Below are 23,180 nucleotides of genomic sequence, written 5' to 3' on the forward strand. Positions count from 1 at the left end.
AGAGTGAGAGAGGAACACAGAAAGACAAGGACCTTCTGCACCAACGCTCTCTGGCATGTAATGATGGAATCCTTTAAGAATTTTATCTTCACCTTAACCTTGTACCTGCTGCAGGGGGTAACTGCTTCCCTCATTCAGCTGAATAATAATGGCTATGAAAACATTGTCATTGCCATTGACCCAACTTTGCCAGAGGATGATAAACTCATTCAACACATAAAGGTAAGAGAGCTGTAATAATACAGGTCCTCTCAGTGGGAGAGGTTTTGTTCTCGCTAAAGGATGGTTTGGGGAGATGTAGTTGGGCATAGAAGAAAGAGACAAAACACTTGGGTTTTCCCTCTACTATTTAACTTCACAGGGCATCATCAGTTGCCTCATCTATAGATTGGGGATGACACTTGGCATGCCTTCAGGCAGATATACAACTTCCTTGGTTGGAAATGACAAAGCAGCAGGGTCTCCATGGAGAGATTTTTGCCTATTAGAAGCTACACTGTTATCAAAATATTTGTTAATTCGATGACCCTAGGAGAAAAACCTCTAAGGCACCAATACAGAATGGCAAGCGCTCTCTAATACTCTTGGAAAGCAGCTAGGGACCCTGAGAGGTTACATTATTTGTCAAGGGTCACGCAGTCAAGTGTCATCCCCTCCATGAAGCCGCAGCTGGAAGGAGGCAGGACTCACATTACTCCAAGTACATTGGGTATCTCCTTGCATTTATCACCTTTCTCCTTGTATGATAACTCTTTTTCACATATGGCTCTCCTTCCCCTCCCTCAACCACCTTCATCAGACTGCAAACTCCTAAATAACAGAGTCTGAATGTAGCCATCTTTCTATCCCCAGTGGTGTTTTGCAATATTAGGTACTTAAAAGCTATTTGTCAAACTGAGTTTAATTGAATTGTGTCCTGTTGACAGCAAAGTCCCTTAGTGATTCTAAGGATGGGCAGAAAAAATGTCAGGACCAAACTAGGACATTTATCAAACCCTGGATGGTTTGAAACTGACTTACAAATTCACCAAGTTTTATGATAAAGACTGAAGAAACTTTAGCAAAGACTCTTAAAGCATCCCAATTAGTCTATTCTCACTGAAAAGTCATTTAATTTAAGGCAAAGAGGAAAATTTACTCTTATTTCACAAATGAAGGCACTGAGAATCTGTTTAAATGTCTTGTTCTAAATTATAGCTTTTATGGGGCTTTGGGGAAGGCAGGCCTGACCCTTTAACCCGGAACACCTGACTCCCACTCCAATACAAGCATATTGACATGTCTCCATTTTCACTTGATTAAAATACTGTAATCTTTTTATACTAGCAATCTTCATTGTGAAATTAAATGATTGGTTGTTTATCCCACTGACAGCTGTCAGGATTCCTGATAGATTTACTTTTTTTAAATAATTTATTTATTTTTAGTTTTCAACATTCACTTCCATAAGCTTTTGAGTTTTAAATTTCCTCCCTCTCCCTCCTCAAGATTATGTGCAACTTGATATAGGATCTACATATACATTCATATCGAACATATTTTCACATTAGTCATGTTGTAAAGAAGAATTTGAACCAATGGGACAAAGCACAGAAAGAAGAAAGAAACCAACAACAAAGACACACTAAATAGTATGCTTCAATCTGCATTCAGACTCTGTAGTTCCTTCTCTGGGTGTGGATAGCATTTTCCATTATGAATCTTTTGGAGTTGTCTTAGATCCTTGCATTGTTGAGAAGAGTTAAGTCTATCAAAGCTAGTCATCGTACAATGTTGCTGTTACTGTGTGAAATGTTCTCCTGGTTCTGCTCTTTTCACTCAGCACCAGTTCATATAAGTCTTTCCAGGTTTTTCTGAAGTCAGCCTGTTCACAATTTCTTAAAGCACAATAGTATCCCATTACATTCATATACCACTACTTGTTCAGCCATTCCTCAATTGATAGGCATCCCCTCAATTTCCAATTCTTGGCCACCACAGAAAGAGCTGCTATAAATATTTTTATACATGTGGCTCTTTTTCCAGTTTTTATGATCTCTTTGGGATACAGACCTAGAAGTGGTATTGCTGGGTCAAAGGTTATCTACAAGTTTTTATCCCTTTCGGCATAGCTCCAAATTGCTCTCCAGAATGGTTAGATCAGTTCACAATTCCACTAAGAATGCATTAGGTTCCAATTTTCCCACATCCTCTCCAACATCTCTCATTTTCCTGTTATGTCATGTTAACCAAGCTGATGGGTGTGATGTGGTACCTCAGAGTCATTTTGATTTGCATTTCGCTAATCAATAGTGATTTAGAGTACTTTCTCATATGACTATAGATAATTTTAATTTCTTCCCCTGAAAAGTGCCTGTTCATATCCTTTGACCATTTGTCAACTGGGGAATGACTTGTATTCTTATACATTTGACTCAGCTCTCTATCCATTTTAGAAATGAGGCCTGTATCAGAGACACTGGTTCTAAAAATTCTTTCCTAGCTTTCTGCTTCCCTTCTAATCTTGGTTGCTTTGGCTATATTTGTGCAAAAACTTTTCAATTTAATGTAATCAAAATCATCCATTTTGCTTTACATAATGTTCTCTATCTCTTCTTTGGTCATCAATTATTCCATTCTCCATAAGTCCATCAGGTAAACTATTCCTTGTTCTCCCGGTTTGCTTATAGCACCAGCCTTTATCTCTAAATCATGTATGCATTTTGACTTTATCTTGGTATACAGTGTAAGATGTTGGTCTGTGCCTAGTTTCTGCCTTGCTATTTTCCAGTTTTCTCAGTAGTTTTTGTCAAATACTGAGTTCTCATCCCAGAAGCTAGAGTCTTTGGATTTACCAAACAGTAGATTACTATACTCATTGACTTGTGTCTTGTGTGCTTAATCTATTCCACTCACCCACCATGCTATTTCTTAGTCACTACCAAATAGTTTTGATGATTGTTGCTTTATAATACTATTTAAGATCTCTACAGTATGGTCAGACCACCTTCCCTTGCATTTCTTTTCATTAATTCCCTTGATATTCTGGACTTTTTGTTCTTCTAGATGAATTTCATTATTATGTTCACTAGCTCTATAGAACAATATTTTGTTAGTTTGATTGGTATGGCACTGAATAAGTAAATTAATTTAGGTAGAACTGTCATTTTTATTATATTAGCTCAACCTACCTATGAGCAAATGACACTTTTCCAATTCTTTAAATCTGACTTTATTGGTGTGAAAAGTGTTTTGAAATTTTGTTCATACACTTACTGGGTTTGTTTTGGCAGATAGACTCCCAAATATTTTATAATGTCTACAATAACTTTAAATGGAATTTCTTTTTCTATCTCTTCTGTTGGGCTTTGTTAGTAATACATAGAAATGCTGATGTGGCTTTATTTTATGTCCTGCAAATTTGCTAAATTTGTTTATTATTTCAAATAGTTTTTTACCTGATTCTCTAGGATTCTCTAAGTATACCATCATATTATCTTCAAACAGAGATAGCTTTTTTTCCTTCTTTGTCTTTTCTAATTCTTTCAATTTCTTTTTCTTCTCAGTGCCAAAGCTAACATTCCTCCTACAACACTGAATAATGCTGGTGATAACGGACATCCTTGTGTCACCCCCGACCTTATTGGAAATGCTTCTAGTTTATCTCCGTTACATATAATGGTCCTGAGGGTTTCAGACAGATACTACTTATCATTTTAAAGAAGGCTCCATTTATTCCTATGCTCTCTAGTGTTCTTAACAGAAATAGGTGTTGTATTTTATTAAAAGCTTTTTCTGCATCTATTGAGATGATCATATCATTTCTGTTAGTTTTGTGGTTCATACGGTCAATTATGCTGACAGTTTTCCTAATATTGAACCAGCGTGGCATTCCTGGTATAAATCCTACCTAGTCATAGTGTAGTATCCTTGAGATAAGTTGCTGTAATCCTTTTACTAAGATTTTATTTAAAATTTTTGCACCTATCTTCATTAGGGAAATTGTTCTACAGTTATCTTTCTCTGTTCTGGCTCTTCCTGGTTTAGGGATCAGCACCATATCTGTATCATAAAAAAAAAAAAATTTGGTAGGACTCCTTTGCCTATTTTCTCTTATACTTTATATAGTATTATAATTAATTGTTTAAATGTTTGATAGAATTCACTTGTAAATCCATCTGGCCCTGGAGATTTTTTCTTAGGGAGTTCATTGATAGCGTATTCAATTTCATTTTCTGAAATGGAGTTACTTAAGTATTTTATTTCATCTTCTGTTAATCTAGACAATTTATCTTTTTGTAAATACTCATCCATTTCACTAAGATTGTCAAATTTATTGGCATACGACTGAGCAAAAGAGCTCATAATTGTTATTTTAATTTCCTCTTTTTTGGTGATGAATTCTCATTTTTGATACTGATGATTTGGTTTTCTTCTTTTTTTAATCAAATTAAACAAAGGTTTACCTATTTTTTTCATAAAACCAGGTCTTAGTTTTATTCATATTAGTTCAATAGTTTTCTTAATTTCAATTTTATTAATCTCTCCTTGGTTTTCAGAATTTCTAATTTGGTATTTAATGGGGGGATTTTTAATTTGTTCTTTTTCTAGCTCTTTTAGTTGCACACCCAATTCACTGATCTCCTCTTTCTATATTTCTTTTTGTCACATAGGACATTGTGTCAGAGGCTTCAATTTACCTATATGAGGCCACAGAAAAAAGATTTTACTTCAAAGGAGTGTCCATCTTGATTCCTAAGACATGGCAGACAAAACCAGACTATGAGAAACCGAGACTTGAGACTTACAAAAATGTAAGATCATCAAACTCTTATGTTTATTAAACAACAGTAGGTCTTTTATAACCTCAATTTTTAAAAAATTCAATTTAGTAATAATCATTTTTCTTAAATCTTTCAGTGCAAAAATTACAAGTTTTGTTTAGGTTCTACATAACAAAAAAGGTTTTTCAAAAATATATTTCTAGGCAGACATCATCATTGAAGTCCCTAATCCCCCAGGCAATGATGTTCCACGAACTGACCACTTTGGACAGTGTGGAGAGATTGGAGAGAGAATTCATCTAACTCCTAACATCATATTAGGGAAGAAGTTGGATGAGTATGGACCACCAGGTACAGTTATTGATAAAAGTCTAGTAATACATCATATCCATAGCATATTTTGTTACATAGATTTCACAGTACACACAGAATATGGTTGTCTTGATTTGAAAATGCAGATTAGCCAAAAAGATTGCAGGGGAATTCCTTCTTTTCATCTGTGAATGGGTAGCAGTTTTCCTTCTCCTTTGGAAATGCAATTGTTTTAGATTAGTGGTCTCTATTTTTTTACTGCCTTCCTTATCAGAAAAAAAAGGGAAAAAACCAGCAGATGAATGGAGGTTGGATTGGGCTGGGGATTGAAGCAGGCAGACCCACCAGCAGGCTATTACAATAGTCCAGGTGTGAGGTGATGAGGGCCTGCACCACAGAACTGGAAGCATCATATGAGAGAAGGGCCATATTCAAGAGATGCTTCAAAAGAAAAATCAACAGGTCTTGGCAACACATGGGAGGTTGGGAGTAAGACAGAGGGACAAATCCTCGATGACACCTAGGTTGTGAGCCTGATGGACTGGGAGAATGTTATTGCTCTCTACAATAATAGGAAGAAGAGGTGGGGGGAGTTTAAAGGGAAAGATAATGAGTTCAGTTTTGGAAACATTGAGTTGATGAGGTCTACTACAATCAGTTCAAGATGTTTGAAAGGCAGTTGGAGATATGAGACTAGAGGTCAGCAGAGAGACTAGGGCAGAATAGGTTCATTTGAGAATCATCAGCAAAGAGATGGTAATTAAATTCAGGGGTTTGATGGATCACCAAGTGAAATAATATTGAGGGAGAAGAGGGCTCACATTAGAATTCTGAGGGTCATCTCTTAGGTTAATGTTTTGGCTCCCCTGGGGTCTGGGCCTCTATCTTAAAGACTACACTCTTAGAAAACATATCCAATTAAAGTATTTCTCAAATCAAACCTTTATAAATCAGTGTAACATACAATATGAAAATAAAAATCTAAAATTTCTCTATAAAGGTTCAGCCATTTAAGAATTGCAAATTATTAAAATGATAGGAGTCAAATACAACTAATGTGATTATTAATAAATTCAACAAATATTAATAAGTACCTACCATGTATGAGGTACTGCATAAGGTTTAGAAGATACAGAAATAAAAATAAAATATTCTCTACCCTCAGGTAGCCATAGTCTACTGGAACGATACAAAATGGACACAGAGAATTAGAAAACAGAGCAAGGAATAAAGAGGGAACAAGAGAGATCAGCCAATGAGCTCTAGGACTATTGGAAAAGAGACTGAGTGTGGACTAATACGTGGAGGGATCAAGGATGACTTCCCAGAAGAGGTGGCACTAAAATTGAAATGTGAATGAAGATAAGGGTTCTGAAAGGCACATGATAAGAAGGAAGTACACACTAGGAATGGAGCAGGGCTTGGGCAAATATATAGAGACAGGAGATTACATGGTGAATTCTGGTAACAGCAAATTATTACATTTGACTGGAACAGAAAGGGCAGAAAGGGAAGTCATAGGAAAGAGGTAAGTTGTAGTCAGAGTCTGGAAGGCCCTAAAGATCAGATTCGGTGGTCTGCATTTCATCCTAGTGAGCCAGGGTACCAAGGAAGTTTTTTTAAGTAGGGAGTGATACAGTCAGATGTAGGATCATGGGATCTTACATTTAGAGCTGAAAGGGACCTTAGAGGTAATCTAATCCAATCATTTCATTTGGAACATGAGGAAACTGAGGCCCAGCGACATTAAGTGACTTGTCCAAAGTTACATAAGAAGCTGGGTTTGAGCCAGTATTCATTCTACTGCAGCACAATGCCAGTCAGCATGTCCTCAGAAATGGATAATACTGAGTAATGCCAGGAGGGAGAGAGGATTAGCAACCAGGGAGAGAGATCAGAGAAGGCTTCATGGTAGAGAGAATGCTTGAAATGAACTTTAAAGGAAGGTAAAGATTTTGAAAAGCAAAGGAAGGAGGATATTCTAGGCATGGAGGACTACTAGTATTAAATGTAGTAAATGTAGCAGGGGCCACAGCAGAAACAAAATACCCGAGGACTGAAAAACAGGTATCATGTAGAATGTTCTGAGTGTAGGAAAATGGAGGGGTGGTCGATTGGGATCTATACAGTGTCAACAAATCTATCCAAAGATACACTCCTTCCCCAGGGTATTGGTTAGGCTCCCTCAGACAGATTTGTGTTGTGGGGCAGGGGAGTTGGGGAGGGACATAAGGTGGGCAGACATGGATGAACTGAAATCCCTACCACTGATGACTATAGCTGAATTAATGAGATCACACATTCATCAAATTATTGAAGTAATAGAGTGGGATAAAAGAGAAGGAAGGAAGGAAAGAAAAAAAGAAAGAAGGTAAAAAGGAAACATTTAGCAATACTCGATTACATGCCAGGCACTGTGCTAAGTGCTTTATAAATATCTCATAAAACACAAAACTCTAGAAGAAGGCCCTCAGTGCACTGGGTAATGTATCTACAGGTGATCTGTGGGGGACCATGAATTAGAATTTCACAGGAGAAGAAAGCATGACTAGGCTGCGATTTGCATTGATGAATGGAATACTCACATAGAATTGAGGGAATAACCACATATTTTTGCATTTCAAATATATTTTCACAGGTAGAATTTTAGTTCATAAATGGGCCCATTTGCGGTGGGGAGTATTTGAGGAATACAATGAAGCCGAGCGTTTCTACCAGTCTAATGGAAAAAATGTACCAGTAAAGTATGATTATCTTCTTTTCACTTTTTTTGTGAACTACATCAAATTGAAGTCATCTATTCTTGAGTTAATTTTCAAAAATATTTCAGTTATCAAGATTGTTTTTCTTTCAGCTATAGACTACAACAATGTTGTGTATATCATCAATTTCATTATAACCTTTTTTTATATAATATGCGACAGGTTCCTACCCCAGCATACTTTAAAGCAGAGGCAGTTATATCAAAGCACAGAAATTTTTTCTGAATCTGATGCACAAAATCATGACAGACCAACTCTTTGGTGTTGCTACATATGTTTGGAACAGAGATACCTGCAAACAAGGCATTAGATACAAGCCACCCCTACAGAGATAAACCTAGCACAAGTCCCTGCTGCCTCCTCAGGACATCAGCAGTGCATACTGACAGACAGAGACAGTAGAAGCCCCCCAAATGTTGGAATACCACACCCTCACTGTACCAAAGGACCTACCTGGTCCTTTTCCTCTTTCTCTTCATATACAATCAAGGTATTGAATGATTTTAGGAGGAAGCACAAGCAACATTCTATTACTTTTCAGTTTCACAGAGGGTAATTTCACCTCTCAAGGAAGGTAAGTGCCAGTATCCTTCCTTATGCAGGCTACACTTGCTCTCTTCTTGTCTCTGCAGGAAACCCACATTGCTCTCCCTCTTGGGTTCACAAAAGGTTTAGCTTCAGTCAATCCACAAGCATTGATGAAATACCTGTGTGTGGGGTGTGCTAGGTGCTGTCCTAGGTCCTGGGGATTCAAAGGGAAGAGTGAAAGCCTCTGCTCTCAAAGACCTTGGGATGGGTGGGGAGGGCAGACAGGTGGAGCAGTGGATAGAGCACAGGCCCTGGATTCAGAAGGACCTGAGTTCAAATCCGGCCTCAGACACATAACATTACTAGCTGTGTGACCCTGTCCAAGGCACTTAACCCCATTGCCTAACCAAAACTAAAAAAATATAACATCAAGGACCTTGGGGGAAATAACCTATACTTCTATACATATATCCACAAAATAGATGTGAAATAAATGCAAGGTATTGGGAAGGACATGAGTCTTTGTGGTACCCTTATTTCCTCTCCATGCTTTCCTGGGCCAGAGAGCTCTGAGAGGTGCTTTGTTGAGAACTTTTGATCTAATGAGTGAATTAAACCTTGTGAAAGAAGTCAATGAAAAACAAATTGCATTCTTAGGAATACAGATAAAAAACTTGAGCTGCCCCACATGTTAGTGGTGATAACAACACTGAGCAACTTCTATAGTTGCTAAGAATGAGGAAAATTCCCTCTTAATTCTCATGAGGGTGACAATGAGGAGCACGGAATCCATTCTTGTGAGCAGCACAGTCAGAGACACCGGTGACCTGACCTGGTTCTTCCTGCAGACAGGCTAGGATTGGTATATTCCAAGAAGCCCACCCGAAATTCCCTGAAGGAGTTCCCTGCCAAACATAAATTGTTCTTCCTGCCTGCCTGAGACTTTGCTGCCTAAATGGGTTGCTTGATAAACACATTCGGTGATCAAGAATCCTTGATGTGATCACATCAGGGTTATACATAGGTTGGGGTGTTATATACAAACTGACGTTCTTGAAGTCTAATACTGATATATTTTCAGATGTTCTGAAGCTATCACTGGTGCAAATAAGGCATATACATGTTCTGGAGGCAGCTGTTCAGTCACATCATGCACAACAGATCCCAAAACAGGAAAGTTTGACAAAGACTGTTTTTTCCTACCTGACAAAGTTCAGACTGAGAAAGCCTCCATCATGTTCATGCAAAGCATCAATTCTGTAAGTATTTGGATTATTCATTCTGAAGTCTGTAAAAAGAAGAAACAGGGCCTCTTCTAACCTTAAGAGCTGACATTTATTTAGTGTCAATGTTTGCAAGACACTTTGCCTCTACCTTCTTATTTGATGCTTAGAATGACCTCATTTACCGTAACCTTCACTCCTATTTCACACATGAGGAAATGGAAACTTGGAGAAATGAAGTGAGTGATGCCTGGTCCCACTGCTAGCTCAGGGCCCTTTCCTTACCCCAGTCTCTCTATCAGAACATCTGTCCAGATAACCTGAGGTGGACCCCTTGATCTAGGCAGATCCTCACTGAGCCATTATTTCTCTAAAAGGGAAGGCTGAGGATACAAAATCATGAGAATACAAGAGAATACCACCATCATTGCTCCAATCCTCTTATTTCCCCCTTCCCCAATACACTCTGGACATTCTCTTTTACTTTAAGATCTTGAAATTAAATACCCTTAAATCCTTAAAATAAATAAGGAAATTTGGGGCTTTGAGAGTGAATACTTTCTTGAAGGTTAGAGAGGATAAAGGGTCATGGTATCCTGCATAGTTCTTTTTGATCAATTACATATAAAAACGATTTCTAACACTCATTTTAACATATTTTTTGAGTTCCAAATTCTCCACTTCCCCTTCCCCTCTTTGAGAAGACAAGCAATTGCTACAGATTGTACATGTACAATCATGCAAAACATATTTCCATATTAGCCATATTGCAAAACAAAACAGACAAACCTCCAATAAAGAAAGTTTTTTTAAAAAAGATTCTTTGATCTGCATTCAGACTCCATCAGTTTGTTTTCTCTGGAGGTGCATAGGATTTTTTGTCATAAATCCTCTGAAACTGTCTTTAATCTCAATAGTTCTTATTTAATGCTTAACTTTCTGTTAAACATTATCCTATCTCTTCATAATTGTCTAAAGAGTCTAGCCTTTTGAAAATTATTCACACTATAAATAAGCTTAAAGTAGTCTTTTAAATCTCAGTAATTTCAGCATTTTAGCTCAGAGGCCAAATGCTTATTGACTGACTGACAGAAGTACTGCCTTCTCATTTAGGGGAAAAAGGCAGACTAAGCTATGGTTTCTGCTTTCTGGCTATCTGACTAGGTTTTACAAGTACCTAAGGAAAGAAGGAAAGGGAAAGACAAAGTAGAAAGGTAAAGGTATAGCCAGCCAAATGCAGAATTCGAGATAAGAGCAAAAGAAATAATAAGGTTCTCTTAAATGAGGAATGCAAAGAAATAGAAATAATAGAATGGGAAAGACAAGAGATTTCTTCAAAAGAAACTTAGAAATATCAAGGGAACATTTCATGCAAAAATGGACATTAAAAAGACAATATGGTATGTACTTGATAGAATCAGAAGAGATTAAGAAGTGGCAAGAATATACAAAAGAACTATGCAAGAAAAAATCTTAACATCACCAATAACCACATTGGTGTAGTTACTGATCTAGCACCAGACATCTTGGAGAATGAAGTCAAGAGGGCTTTCAGAAGCATTGCTAACAATAAGACTAGTGGAGGTAATAGAATTCCAGCTGAGTCATAACCCTTTGACTCTGTGGATCACAACAAAATATGGCTAGTCCTCAGACAGACATCTCAGATCATCTTACCCATCTCTCAGGGAACACGTTTGTGGGTCAACAAGCAATAGTTAGAACCGAACATCAAAAAACTGATGGGTTAAGATTGGAAAGGGAGTTCAACAAGCCTGTATATTGTCACCTGATTTATTTAAATTATATGTGGAGTACATCATGTGAAATACCAAGCTGGATGAATCTGGCACTGGAATTGATGATGCCAGGAGAAGTATCAACAATCTCAGATTGTAGATGATGCCACTCTGATGGCAGAAAGAGAAGACTTACAGACACCCTTATGAGCTTAAAGGAAGAGAGTGTAAAAGCTGGCTTGAAGTTTACCATCAAAAAAAAATCTAAGATCTTGGCAACTTGTGCCATCACTTTCTGGCACACAGAGAGAGAAGAAATGGAAGCAATGTCAGATTACATATTCCTGAGCTCAAAGATCACTGCAGATGGTGACTGCGGCCATGAAATTAAAAGACGCTTGCTCCTTGGAAGGAAATCCATGGCAAATCTGAACATCATACTAACAAGGACAGACATAACCTTGCTGACAAGATCCATATACTTAAAGCTATGGTTTTTCCAATAGCAGTATATGGTATAAGGAAAGCTGAGCACCACAGAATCAACACATATGAATTGTGGTGCTGGAGGACTTTTGAGAGACTCTTGGGCAGCAATGAGATCAAATCAGTCAATATTTAAAGAAATCAACTCAGGCTGTTCACTGGAAGGTCAAATACTGAAGCTGAAGTATAAATACTTTGGTCACATAATGAGAAGATGGGAGGACTCATTGGAAAAGATCCTGATGTTGGGAAAGATTGAAAGCAAAAGGCAAAACGATGGCAGAGGATGGGATAGATAGTGTGATTGAAACAAACATGAACTTGGATAAATGTCAAGAAATAGTGGAGGATAGAAGAGTATGGCATTCTATGGTCCATGGGGTCACAAAGAGTCAGACACAACTGAGTGACTGAACAACAAAGCTAAGCTTTCAGGAAGGTAGATGGTGCCTCACTGAATTGGCCCCTCATTGTCAAACATCTCTCAAAAATCATCCTAGAAAAAATATATGTATGTATATGCATATGTGTACACACACACACACACACACACACACACACACACACACACACATACATGTTCCTAAACTGGTTTTTTTCCAGCTTTCATGCTTTTAAGGAGAGAACTTGACCTAATTCTCTATCTTGGTGATACATATAAAAAAGCAGCCAATTGCACATAGGACCTGAAACAAAGAAAAGCAACAATGTGGCTTAAGAGAGGGCCCTTCATCACTGAGAAACCAAATGGTTTTCTGTAAAACTGTATTCCCCCTTTGGTCCAGAGAGGATAAAATAACAGAGACACGTCAGTGAATACCATGAAAATATCCAAGTAAAACGAGGTAAAATTGTTGCACGGAGATATAATGGAATTGGAAAATATTTGCAGGTAAAATGTCCAGGAGCTATTCCATTACTTCATAATCCTATCCTTATGGAATGGCAAAAAAGTTTCAAAAATTATAATAATAATCATTATACATTTATACATTGCTTTAAGATCTCCAAAGCATTTTATAAATATCAGCTGATTTCTATCCTCCAAAAACTCTGGAAGGTAGCTCATATTATCCCCATTTTACAAATGAGGAAACTGAGAGTGACAGAAGTTAAGTGACTTGTCCAGAGTCACTAGTAAACATCTGAGTTGGGATTTGAATTCAGGTCTTCCTGACTATAGGCCCAATGATGTATCCACTATGCTACATGGCTGTGCTCAATTTGAGTTGTTTTAATTCAATTTAATTTAATTCAACTCAATTCAAGAAACACTCATCAAACACCTACTTTCTCATGGGATTCTCAAAGTTAGTTCCTTTTTTGGCTTGGCACACAATAGGCATTTAATATGTTGTAAAACAGTTGCTTTTAGCTGAGTAATTGAAGGGGCCTGCTGAGAACTTTTGGACCCTAGCTCTGTAATCCTATGGATTAGTCTTCCCTCCCAATTTTGACTCAGTGAAAAATATGGCAAACAGATGATCTGCGCTTCCATGTATGGCACTTCTGTCTCCTCACTGCATCTAATAAAGGGTCACTTGCTCTCTTCAAGCACCAGGGCCTCTAAGAGACTGAACTGAATGAAGTCTCTGGTGCTGACAGAACACTCCATTACTCCTGGAATCCAGCAAGGAGGGGCAGAAACAGAAGTTCCTGTGAAAACAGAGTTAACTGCGGGCACTGTGCCCATCTGTGTTAGGCTAACCCCACCCTTCTATATGGTCCAAAGCTACCTGACCTGGACAGCTCCCACTGCCACTAACCATTCTCTCTGGCAATAGCCAAGTCCATGAACCTGCAACAATGCTCAGCAAATACCACTGGAACAACATAGTATTTAGGGGTTTGTATGCTCAAATGTGGTCCTACCCAAACTCTGACCACAGCATGAATCTCATCCACAATATCTGTGACAGTTTGTTTGTCCAGATGAAGATGTCCAGCAACAGGAAGTCTTCCACTGAGTAATGAGGTGTTTATCATCTCTGGGAAATATCCAATTCCATTTCTGGAAGGCTAACTCTAAATGAGTTTCTCTTTACATAGAGCTAAAACCTGACTTTCTGTAACTTCTAGCCACTGGTCCTAATTCTGTACCCACACACATATACACACACGCACAACCATCTAACCAGGCTCAATAACAAGTCTAACATCTTGTCCATTTATATCACTGAAAATATTTGTAGAAAGCTATCATGTTCCTTAGAGCCTTCTCTTCTTTAGGCTGGTTTTCCTCCACTCCTTCGACCTGTCTTCACATGGTGCCATAGTTCAGAGCCTCCCCACAGTTCTGGTCATCTCCCTATGGATACTTTCCAGGTGGACACTGTCCCTTCTACAATGTCATCCCAAGAACTGGACTCAGTACTTCAGGTGTGGTGGGACCAGGCCAGTGAAGAAGGGCACTCTCATCCTTTGGAAACTCTATGTATATTAATGCAGCCTGGGATACATTTACTTTGGGGGCTTACATCAGACTATGCATGGGATCATGGGTTTGCGACTGGCCATTATTTTAGAGGCCTTCTAGTTCACTTTGCACATGACTAAGTGGGATTCAGGGAGGTAAGTGACTCAGGTCACACAGTAACAAATGGCAGAACCAGAATTTGAACTCAGGATCTCTAAATACAAAGCCAGCACTCTTTCTACTGCTGCCTCTCTTCCAGACTCCTCATGTTGAGGGTGCAGTTCACTATAAACACCAGGATTTTTTTTCATTGAGGCAGCAAGTTGGTGTACTGGGCCTAGAGTCAGAAAAATGTGAGTTCAAATCCAGCCTCAGACACTTTCAAGCTGTGTGACCCAGGGTAAGTCACTTAGCCTCTGCCTGCCTTAGTTGACCTATATGTAAAATGGGGATAATAATAACACCTGTCTCCCAGGATTGTTATGAGGATCAAATGAGATAATAATTGTAAAAATACTTAGTACTGTGCCTGACATCTAAAAGGTGCCTTAATCATTTCTCGCCCTCATGAACTCCTTTCTAGACAAATTTCCCCATTCGGTACTTGTGATTCTTGAACCCACCTAAAGGACTCCCACTTCTCCTCACCTTATGGTCTTTACCTCGCTTCCTATTCCAGCCTAGTGAGGTTTTTAGGGAACTTGAAGCCCAGTGTCTTAGCTATCCCACCCAGTTTTGCAACATCTGAAAAGCAGACACAGATGCTCTTTATGCCTTCATTCAAGTCACTTAAAACTCATTTTAAAATTAGATTAAAAATTAGGTAAACAAATAGAACAGCACAGGGCCAAGGAAATGTCCTTGTGCCATTCCACTAAACGTAGCCTGCCATACTGATACCTTTGTATTACTACATGAATTACCACTTCTGGAGTCAGTCAACCAAGGCTGAACCCAATTAGCTATATTATTTTTTTCTACAATTTTTCAACATGTTCACAAAGATACTCAGTCAAACATTTTGCTGAAATCCAGATGCCTCAGATGTTGCCATGATGTCTCTGTCTAGTGAGCTGGTGATAAACAGAATCAAGGTCAGTCTGACATGACTGCTTCTTCAGGAGCCCCTGCTAGCTTTCAGTCATTGTCTCTTCCCCTTGTAAGTGCTCATACTCAAATCAAACTCAGAATCCTAGACTCAGAGAAAAGTCTAAGTGGAAGAGGATCTGGAACTCAATCAGTCAATTTCGCCATTTATGTACTGGGAAACGATGTGGGCAGACGTAGGCTGGTAAATGTTTAACTAGTGACTGAAAAAAAAATACATGCAAGACACATTGTAAGTGATAGCGGCATTGTTAACATTATCTCTTCACTTTCTTAAGTCTATACCAGTGTGTCAAACTGAAATAGAAATGAGCCCATTGATCCATGCAGAAGGATCCCTTTACCTGGATAATGACTTGTTTTAAAATGTAATCTTATCCACATTTTATTTTTTTTATTTATTTTGTTAAATATTTCCCTATCTGGTTTCCAAGTGCATGGGCTGCCAATTTGTCACCTGTAGATACTCAACGAAAAAATAAGCCAAGCTCTAATTTGTAGTATTTGCTGATACCTGACGTGGAAAAGCTCATGCTGAAAATTCAACTACTGCTCTTCACAGCCCCTTAGAGTTGGATCAAGCACATTCAAGATGCAGTCCCAGAGACCATTTCGGGGAGCATCTGTTCAGTCAAAACTGTTTCATGATGATACTAAGGCAGTTTAATTTCTAATGTGGTAAATATAAATAGGTAAAACAAACATAAACACAAGCTCTCAGGGGAAGGGTCCTCAATTATTTTGTAGTGTAAAAGAATCCCAGAACCTACTTATCTAGTCCAATGTCTTCACTTTGCAGGTGAGGAAACTAAGGTTAAATTACTGAGCCAAGACAGTGGAAGGGGCAGGTCTAGAATCCCTGGACTGTTGAGGAGTTTTCAAATGAGTTACTTCCCCCCCTAATCATCATAGGGTTGCTTTTTGTGTCATGGACCAATCAATACACTGGTGCAGCTTTTGGAACCCTTTACATAATCAAGTTTTAAATGCACAAAATAAAATAATCCAGATGACAAACAAAACCAATTGCATTTTAGAAAGTATACAAATGTCTTTTCAAAACCTAGATCACAGACCCAGGTTAGGAAGCCCTGGTTCATAGTTTTCATATTTGTCATGCAATTGGGCTTTTTCAGGTGGTTGAATTTTGTACAGAAAAGAACCATAACAAAAATGCTCCAAATGCTCAAAACCAGAAGTGCAGCCTCAGGAGCACATGGGAAGTGATCCAAGATTCTGAAGACTACAAGGCTTCCACTCCGATGACAGCAGCACAGCCACCCCAGCCCACCTTCTCGCTGAAACAGATCCGAGAAAGGATCCTGTGCCTAGTTCTGGATAAGTCTGGAAGCATGGCGGTAAGCCATACCTGCCCCATTCTCCTGGAGGTGGGAGGGGTGTCTTGACAGCACCTGATGGACCCACAGAATCTTGGGCTTGTTGGAAACCACATTGATCTCATGGTTTAAAGGAAACGAAGAGCAGGGAATCCCTCACCCTTCACCAAGGTTCCCGACATACTCATACTCCCACTCCTCCTCTTTCTCCACTAAAGATTCATGATGAATTATCCCCTGTATCAAGATGATACTTTGTCAAAGAGTGAATAAACTAAGAATTTGCTCTACATTTCACTTCCCAGCCCATGAGAATCTGTAGTCCCTGTTAACTGAACGACCCAATCAACTTTGCATGACATCATATTTTCCTCCTTTCTTCATGATTGTACAAAGTCATCAAACATCCTATCTAAAAATGCAGACCAGATTCTATACTTTAAAAGACCAGCAACTTCATTAATATGGGCATTCTCTACTCTACTCTGCCATGCACCACTGATCAAAATGGCTTAGTAGTCCCATCATAAAAGTTTATTAGTTTCCTTGTTTGCAAATAATTCAGTAAGAGACAATCTGGGGGCAACTATGTGGCACAGTGGATAGAGCACTGGCCCTGAATTCAGGAGGACCCAAGTTCAAATCTGGCCTCAGACACATAACACTTACTAGCTGTGTAACCCTGGGCAAGTCACTTAACCCCATTGCCTAGCCCAAACAAACAAACAAAAAAGAGACAATTTGGTATAAGTGGATGGAAAGTTAACTTCTGAGTCAGGAGGATCTGGTTTCAGTTCCCACATCTCACATATACTGCTTAGGAAATTCCCTGAAACAATAATTTGCAGAGAAGGTGCCACCCTACCCCAGTAGAGAGATTTTCCTCATTTGGGAGTACCTGCACCATTGAAATCACAGGTCAAGTGTCTATCCTACATAGTAACTCATCTCTGGTGATGTGGCTCAAATTAAAAGGCAAAAATATTTCACACAACTTCTTTCATCTACTAAGACCAACACCAACTCATTCACAACCATACTCCTACTTAAAATACCATACCTTAGTCCTTTCAGAATCTGTTAACATGGGTCCACCAATGTTCAGAAAAACCCTTCTACCACTTGAGCTTGCAGAGTTACTACAGCTGAAACATGCACTGTACCTATGGTCACCTCGCAATGTGCCTCTCCAAATTTAAGTGGCCTTGTCCTCAGGTAGCAAACATGTAGCCCATCTCCAAGCCCATTCTCAAATCCTTTCTAGCCTAGAAGAATACTCCAGATCTTGTTTTCTATTTCCTAATCATGGAGAATCCAGAGTGTCCACCATGGGACTTAGAGCCCCTAGAGTTCTATATATGGCCTTAGTCCATCCTGCTATAGCTTGCTTGCAGAAGACCACTTACCAATTGGACTTGTGTTTTTCATGCAGAGTGAGAACCGGCTAAATCGCCTGAATCAAGCCTCCAAACATTTCCTGCTTCAGATCATTGAACGTGGATCCTGGGTTGGGATGGTCACATTTCACAGTGCAGCCTCTGTCCGTAGTGAACTGGTACAGGTAGAGACAGATGCTCAGAGGAATACCCTCATTACCAAGTTACCTGCTTTCGCTTCAGGAGGAACATCCATCTGCTCTGGACTCAGATCAGCCTTTCAGGTGAAATTGTCTCCCCTCCACTGTCTCTATTGTAGTGGATATTTTGAAAGTGAATTTCTATTTTGGATGACCTTCACTTGCCTACTGTCTAGTACAAATCTGATGCCTCTAAAAAGTGAATGTATTTCCAGGGAGGGTAAGGGATATCAAGACATGGAGATGTGGAGAAATCCTAATTAAATTTAGCCCAAAGAATAGTAAGCACTTAGTGTTGAACTAAGGAAGAAAGGAAGGTAGGAAGTCAACCTTAGACTCAGGGAGACTTGGGCTCAAATCCCTCCTGAGAGGCAAAAAAGTAACTGTGGCTAGAACTATCAATGCAGAGTCAGAAAGAACCAAGTTCAAATTCTTCCTCAGAAACTTATTAGCTGTGTGACCCTGGGCAGGACAATTTATTTGTGCAGCCTTCAGTTTCCTCATCTGTAGAAAAAGCAGAGTAGAGTTGATGACTTTTGAGGTCCCTTCTAGCTCTAAATCTGTAGTACTCTAACCCATACAGGCTGTGCAATTATAAAACCAATGCGAAAGGCACTGTTAATAATATATAAAAAGGGGCATGATATGCAGCAGAAGCATGCAGGGCAACCAGGTATAATGATCTTTAATCTGGGCTCCATTCTGGGAAAGCCAGATATTTCTGTTGATTCATTTTAACACAATGAGATAAGGAGCTGTTAGTCATCCAGTAGGGGGTTGTTATAACACAGACAAAGAGTGATGAATTGATGTTTTGACTACCATTATGGAGGGTTTTCCACATTTTGATGCACTAATTCTGTCTAAAGATTGTTGCCCTTGATATGAAATAAAATTATAGAATTATCTTAGTCATCCTGTGGCCCAGCTGCCTCATTTTACCAATGAGGGAGCTGAAAGAAACAAAAGGTATCTTAGTGGGTGGGAATTGGACATACCATATATGGTATTTCTATAGTAAGTATAGTATATATTTGTATAGTAAGTAATTTGTATGTAGAAAGAATGGGATAAAGGTCAAGAAGAATGAGAACTAAGAGGTCATGGATGATTTTATAGATACAAAATTCAATACAGAAGAACAGATGGAACCCTGATCATAGGAACTTGAGTGATATAGAAGGAACGAGGGTCAATGGAACAAGGTCCTGGAGAAAAGGAAAGGGACAGCATCCGGGTCATTGAGGAGAGATTGGCTTTGACATGACAGCACTGCTGTTTCCTCTGATACAGGAGGAAGGACATGGGTGAAAGACCAGAAAACATGCCAGATGGCTTCAACTTTTTCTGCAAATTTAGAGATGATGTCATGTGCTGGTAGTTGAGAGATTTGGATGAGAAGCTGGGGTCTCAAAGAGTTGGGAAAATGGTTAGAACAGATGCTGTGAGGGATGTGCGGGACAATCAATTAAGAGTAGTTGCAACAAGCATAGTAAAGGTCTGGCTGAAGTGCATGTGGCATATGCACATAAGGGGGGACCACTGTCTCAGGGCTGTCTGTCCCAGTCCTCCATTGCTCAGGAGCTGGACAGAAACATTGAGTTACTCAGTGTTGGGAAGTAAAAGGATGATGACAGTGGAAGGCCAAAGACGCAAGAGATTGTGGAGCATTGGATAGGGGAGTCAGACAGGGATTAAGAGATCAGAGGGCACAGCACAGAAGAAGAGCAGGGTTAGGAGAAGTCACTATGAGTGAGATGTGGAAGTACATGAGATTGTGGTCAGACAAAAACCTTCAAATCTGAGAGATTTTACAAGGAGGAGTATCAAAGAATGGCATCATCTAGAGTGGAGCCACTTTTGGAGGAAATAAATGCCTGGGTCTAATAGGTACATTGCTGTCTATGGCACCGAATTCTCCATAAGACGCACAGAGGCATAGTGAATAGAGTGTAGGTCTCAGTGTGTGGGAAACCTGTGCTCCACTCTGCTTCTGATCCCTTAATGACTGCAGGTAAGCCAGTCAACCACCCTGAGCATCAATTTCCTAACTTGTAAAATGGAGATATCAGTGCCCATAGTACTAGTACCTGCCTCATATCATAAATGGGAAACTCAGATGAGATCATAGATATAAAGTGCTTTGCACACTTGAAAGCACTATGTAAATGCCAATCATTATTATAATCAAATGTCCTGGTCACACAGATACAGTTAGGGGTAGCAGCCCTTGTGCTCCACTGGCATCATTCCAATGTCCCAGGAACTCAAGGAAGGCCCCTAGCGCATTGAATGGCTCCCTTGTGGTAAACAAGTAGAAGAATATAGACAAGAGTCATACAGGTAGTTAAGGTAATGAGCATTTCTTAAGTGCCAGGCACTGTGCTAAGCATTTCACAAATATTATCTCATTTGATTCTCACAATAGCCCTGGGAAGAAGGTGGTCCTATTAGCTATATTTTACAGATGAAGAAACTGAGGCAGGCTGAGGTTAAATGACTTGCCCAGGATCACACAACGAGGACAGTCAGATTTGAATTTAAGCCCAACTCTCTCCACTGCCATACCTACCTGCTGATATAGTTAAGGATGGGTTGTGATTTGCATCATGGGAGGGGATACTCACATAGATGGAATTTCAGATCCATTGGTATACTGGAATATAATATTTCCTGTAAAGCCAGCTTTGCTTCACAGATAGAATATTGAGAAAGGCCAGATCTTAACTTCCACTACTGAAAGTTTTAGGTATGACCCTGCACAAGTCATTGAACATCGAAGTATCTCAGACAACACCCTAAGGCTTGTCATCTGATTTAGTGGAGGGAGGTCTTACCCCACGATTCCTACCCTATTCCCTGAACTGAGTGCTATTAGTCATACCTTTGTTTCTGAGTGTCCAGTTTGGCACCTCATGTAGAGCATGGTATCCCAAAGCCTCTGTTGAAAAACACTCTCTATTATGAAGGGGATTAGCCAAATAAAGCAGGTGAGAGAGAGCACAGGAGCATAAAGTTGGAGCTAGAGGAGACCTCACAGGCCACCTGTATCTTCCTTTTGCAGATGAGGAAACTGAGACCCAAAGGGCCTCAGACTCTTCGCACCATATCATGTCCCCTCTAAGGTTCCTAAGCTTCCTCCTCTCTAGCCCTCCCAGGAATAACAAAAGAATCAGAAACAATTCCATGCACATAGTGGGTGTTCATCTGTCCAGTGTCTCCTCAGCCACCATGTGTGCTACAGCCACAAAGAACAGATACCCTGGCTGGGACTGAATACCAGTGTACAGAAGCTGGGTCACTCACATTCACCAGAACAGCCCTGCTTCCAAATGGAAGCATCAGCTGTGACAAATTTCCTGGATTAGATCAAGAGAAAAAGGGCTTGGGCTGAGTTCCTGAAAGTTGCACGTCTCGTATTTGAAAATCTTAAGACAGGAAAATCCTCCTGGGGTTCCTGGGGTCTTTCCTTTATTTTCTTCTTTCATTCCTGGCCAGACCCACTCATTCAGGGTTACCTGGTACAACTAAGTCTGCTTACCAAGGTCTGGGATGAATCTCTGCTTTTAGGTAATAGGAAAGAAATTCTCAACAGATGGTTCAGAAATAGTCCTTCTGACTGATGGGGAAGACAATACAATCAACACATGTTTTGATGAAGTGGAACAAAGTGGGGCCATCATCCACACAGTTGCTCTGGGACCTTCTGCAGCCATAGATCTGGAGAAGCTGTCAAAGATGACAGGTAAATGATAACCTGGAGCATATGTTTCTTCAATAGGCACAAAACTTATTTCTATATGAACCTCCCCTCACATTCTTCACTGAGATCTGCAGGTGAACCAGTACAGGTGACCTAGGGTTTCTGAAGGCTATGGAAGTGGGGCACAGGCTCTGGAAGGTCAGGCAATAAACATTAAATGCCTACTATGTTCCAAGAGCCCCTGAACAGCTGAACTGATGGATCCTTGAAGTAGTGAGGATCCAAGAAGCTCAATTATGAATGAAATAAGTGAACTGGTTAACATCATAGATTCTGTGACACTTATTTGAGTCCTTATCAGCATTTTTATCTCTTCCTAGGGCCTTGGTTGTGTTCTAGGTAAATGAGACTTTAATGATTGTATAACATATACTTTATACACCACAAGATTGAAAAGTTTGACCTTGACCTCCTAGACTGAGGCTGTATTCCTACCACCTGTAGAATGGCTGCAGTTTATGAAAGAACATAAAACTTTTTGAAAAAATACCTTTGGTAAGACTGTTAAGTTGTCACTATCCTGTGCCAATTATTTAAATTCTGTTAATATGATCCTGCTTTAGGAGGTGTGCAGACAGCTGCTACAGACAATGCCCAGAACAATGGGCTCATTGATGCATTCAGTGCCCTCTCATCAGGAAATGGACTGATCACTCAACAGTCTGTCCAGGTCAGTTTCTATTTCTCCTTTCACATGTTTGCACTGTATAACATCATGACATTCTAGGGTCAGAAATTTAGACTTTCGAAGGACCTCTGAGGTTCGTAAAAGCATGCATCAGAGGTATAAGGTTGGAAGGAACTTCAGAGTCAACCAGTCTAAACCATGAATTTTATAGGTGAGAAAACTGAGAATGATGGACTTGTCCAGGTCATGCAGGTAATGAGTGGCCATGATGGGATATGGACTTTACTCTTCTGACTCTACATCCAGCTTTTTGTCCACTGCCCCATGCTTGGTGGGACATTAGGATCGAGGGGGAACTGACAGCATAAATAAAAGCTTTCTCACACATACGTATACATATATTATATATATATACATACACACACACACAAATATATATGTAAATTTAGCAACTTTCAATAAATGCCTACTATGTGCTAGGCACAAATTTCATTTCATCTTCACAACAACCCTGGGAGGTACCTGCTATTATTAGCTCCT

General features: G+C 39.5%; 1 protein-coding gene across 1 annotated transcript; it reads left to right on the forward strand.

Annotated features, from left to right (window-relative positions):
* On the forward strand, positions 1-22,754 carry LOC110204223 (calcium-activated chloride channel regulator 1-like). The gene is made up of 9 exons (XM_020980499.2): positions 1-222; positions 4,653-4,793; positions 4,967-5,114; positions 7,714-7,819; positions 9,447-9,624; positions 16,473-16,694; positions 18,106-18,333; positions 21,820-21,994; positions 22,576-22,754. Exons 1-9 carry the CDS (start codon positions 61-63, stop codon positions 22,737-22,739), a joined length of 1,524 nt encoding a protein of 507 aa, XP_020836158.2. The 5' UTR covers positions 1-60; the 3' UTR covers positions 22,740-22,754.
* The last annotated feature ends 426 nt before the right edge of the window (positions 22,755-23,180 follow it).

The sequence above is a fragment of the Phascolarctos cinereus genome, unplaced genomic scaffold (assembly GCF_003287225.1).
Source record: "Phascolarctos cinereus isolate Bilbo 61053 unplaced genomic scaffold, phaCin_HiC Scaffold_143;HRSCAF=712, whole genome shotgun sequence".
NCBI lineage: Eukaryota > Metazoa > Chordata > Mammalia > Diprotodontia > Phascolarctidae > Phascolarctos > Phascolarctos cinereus.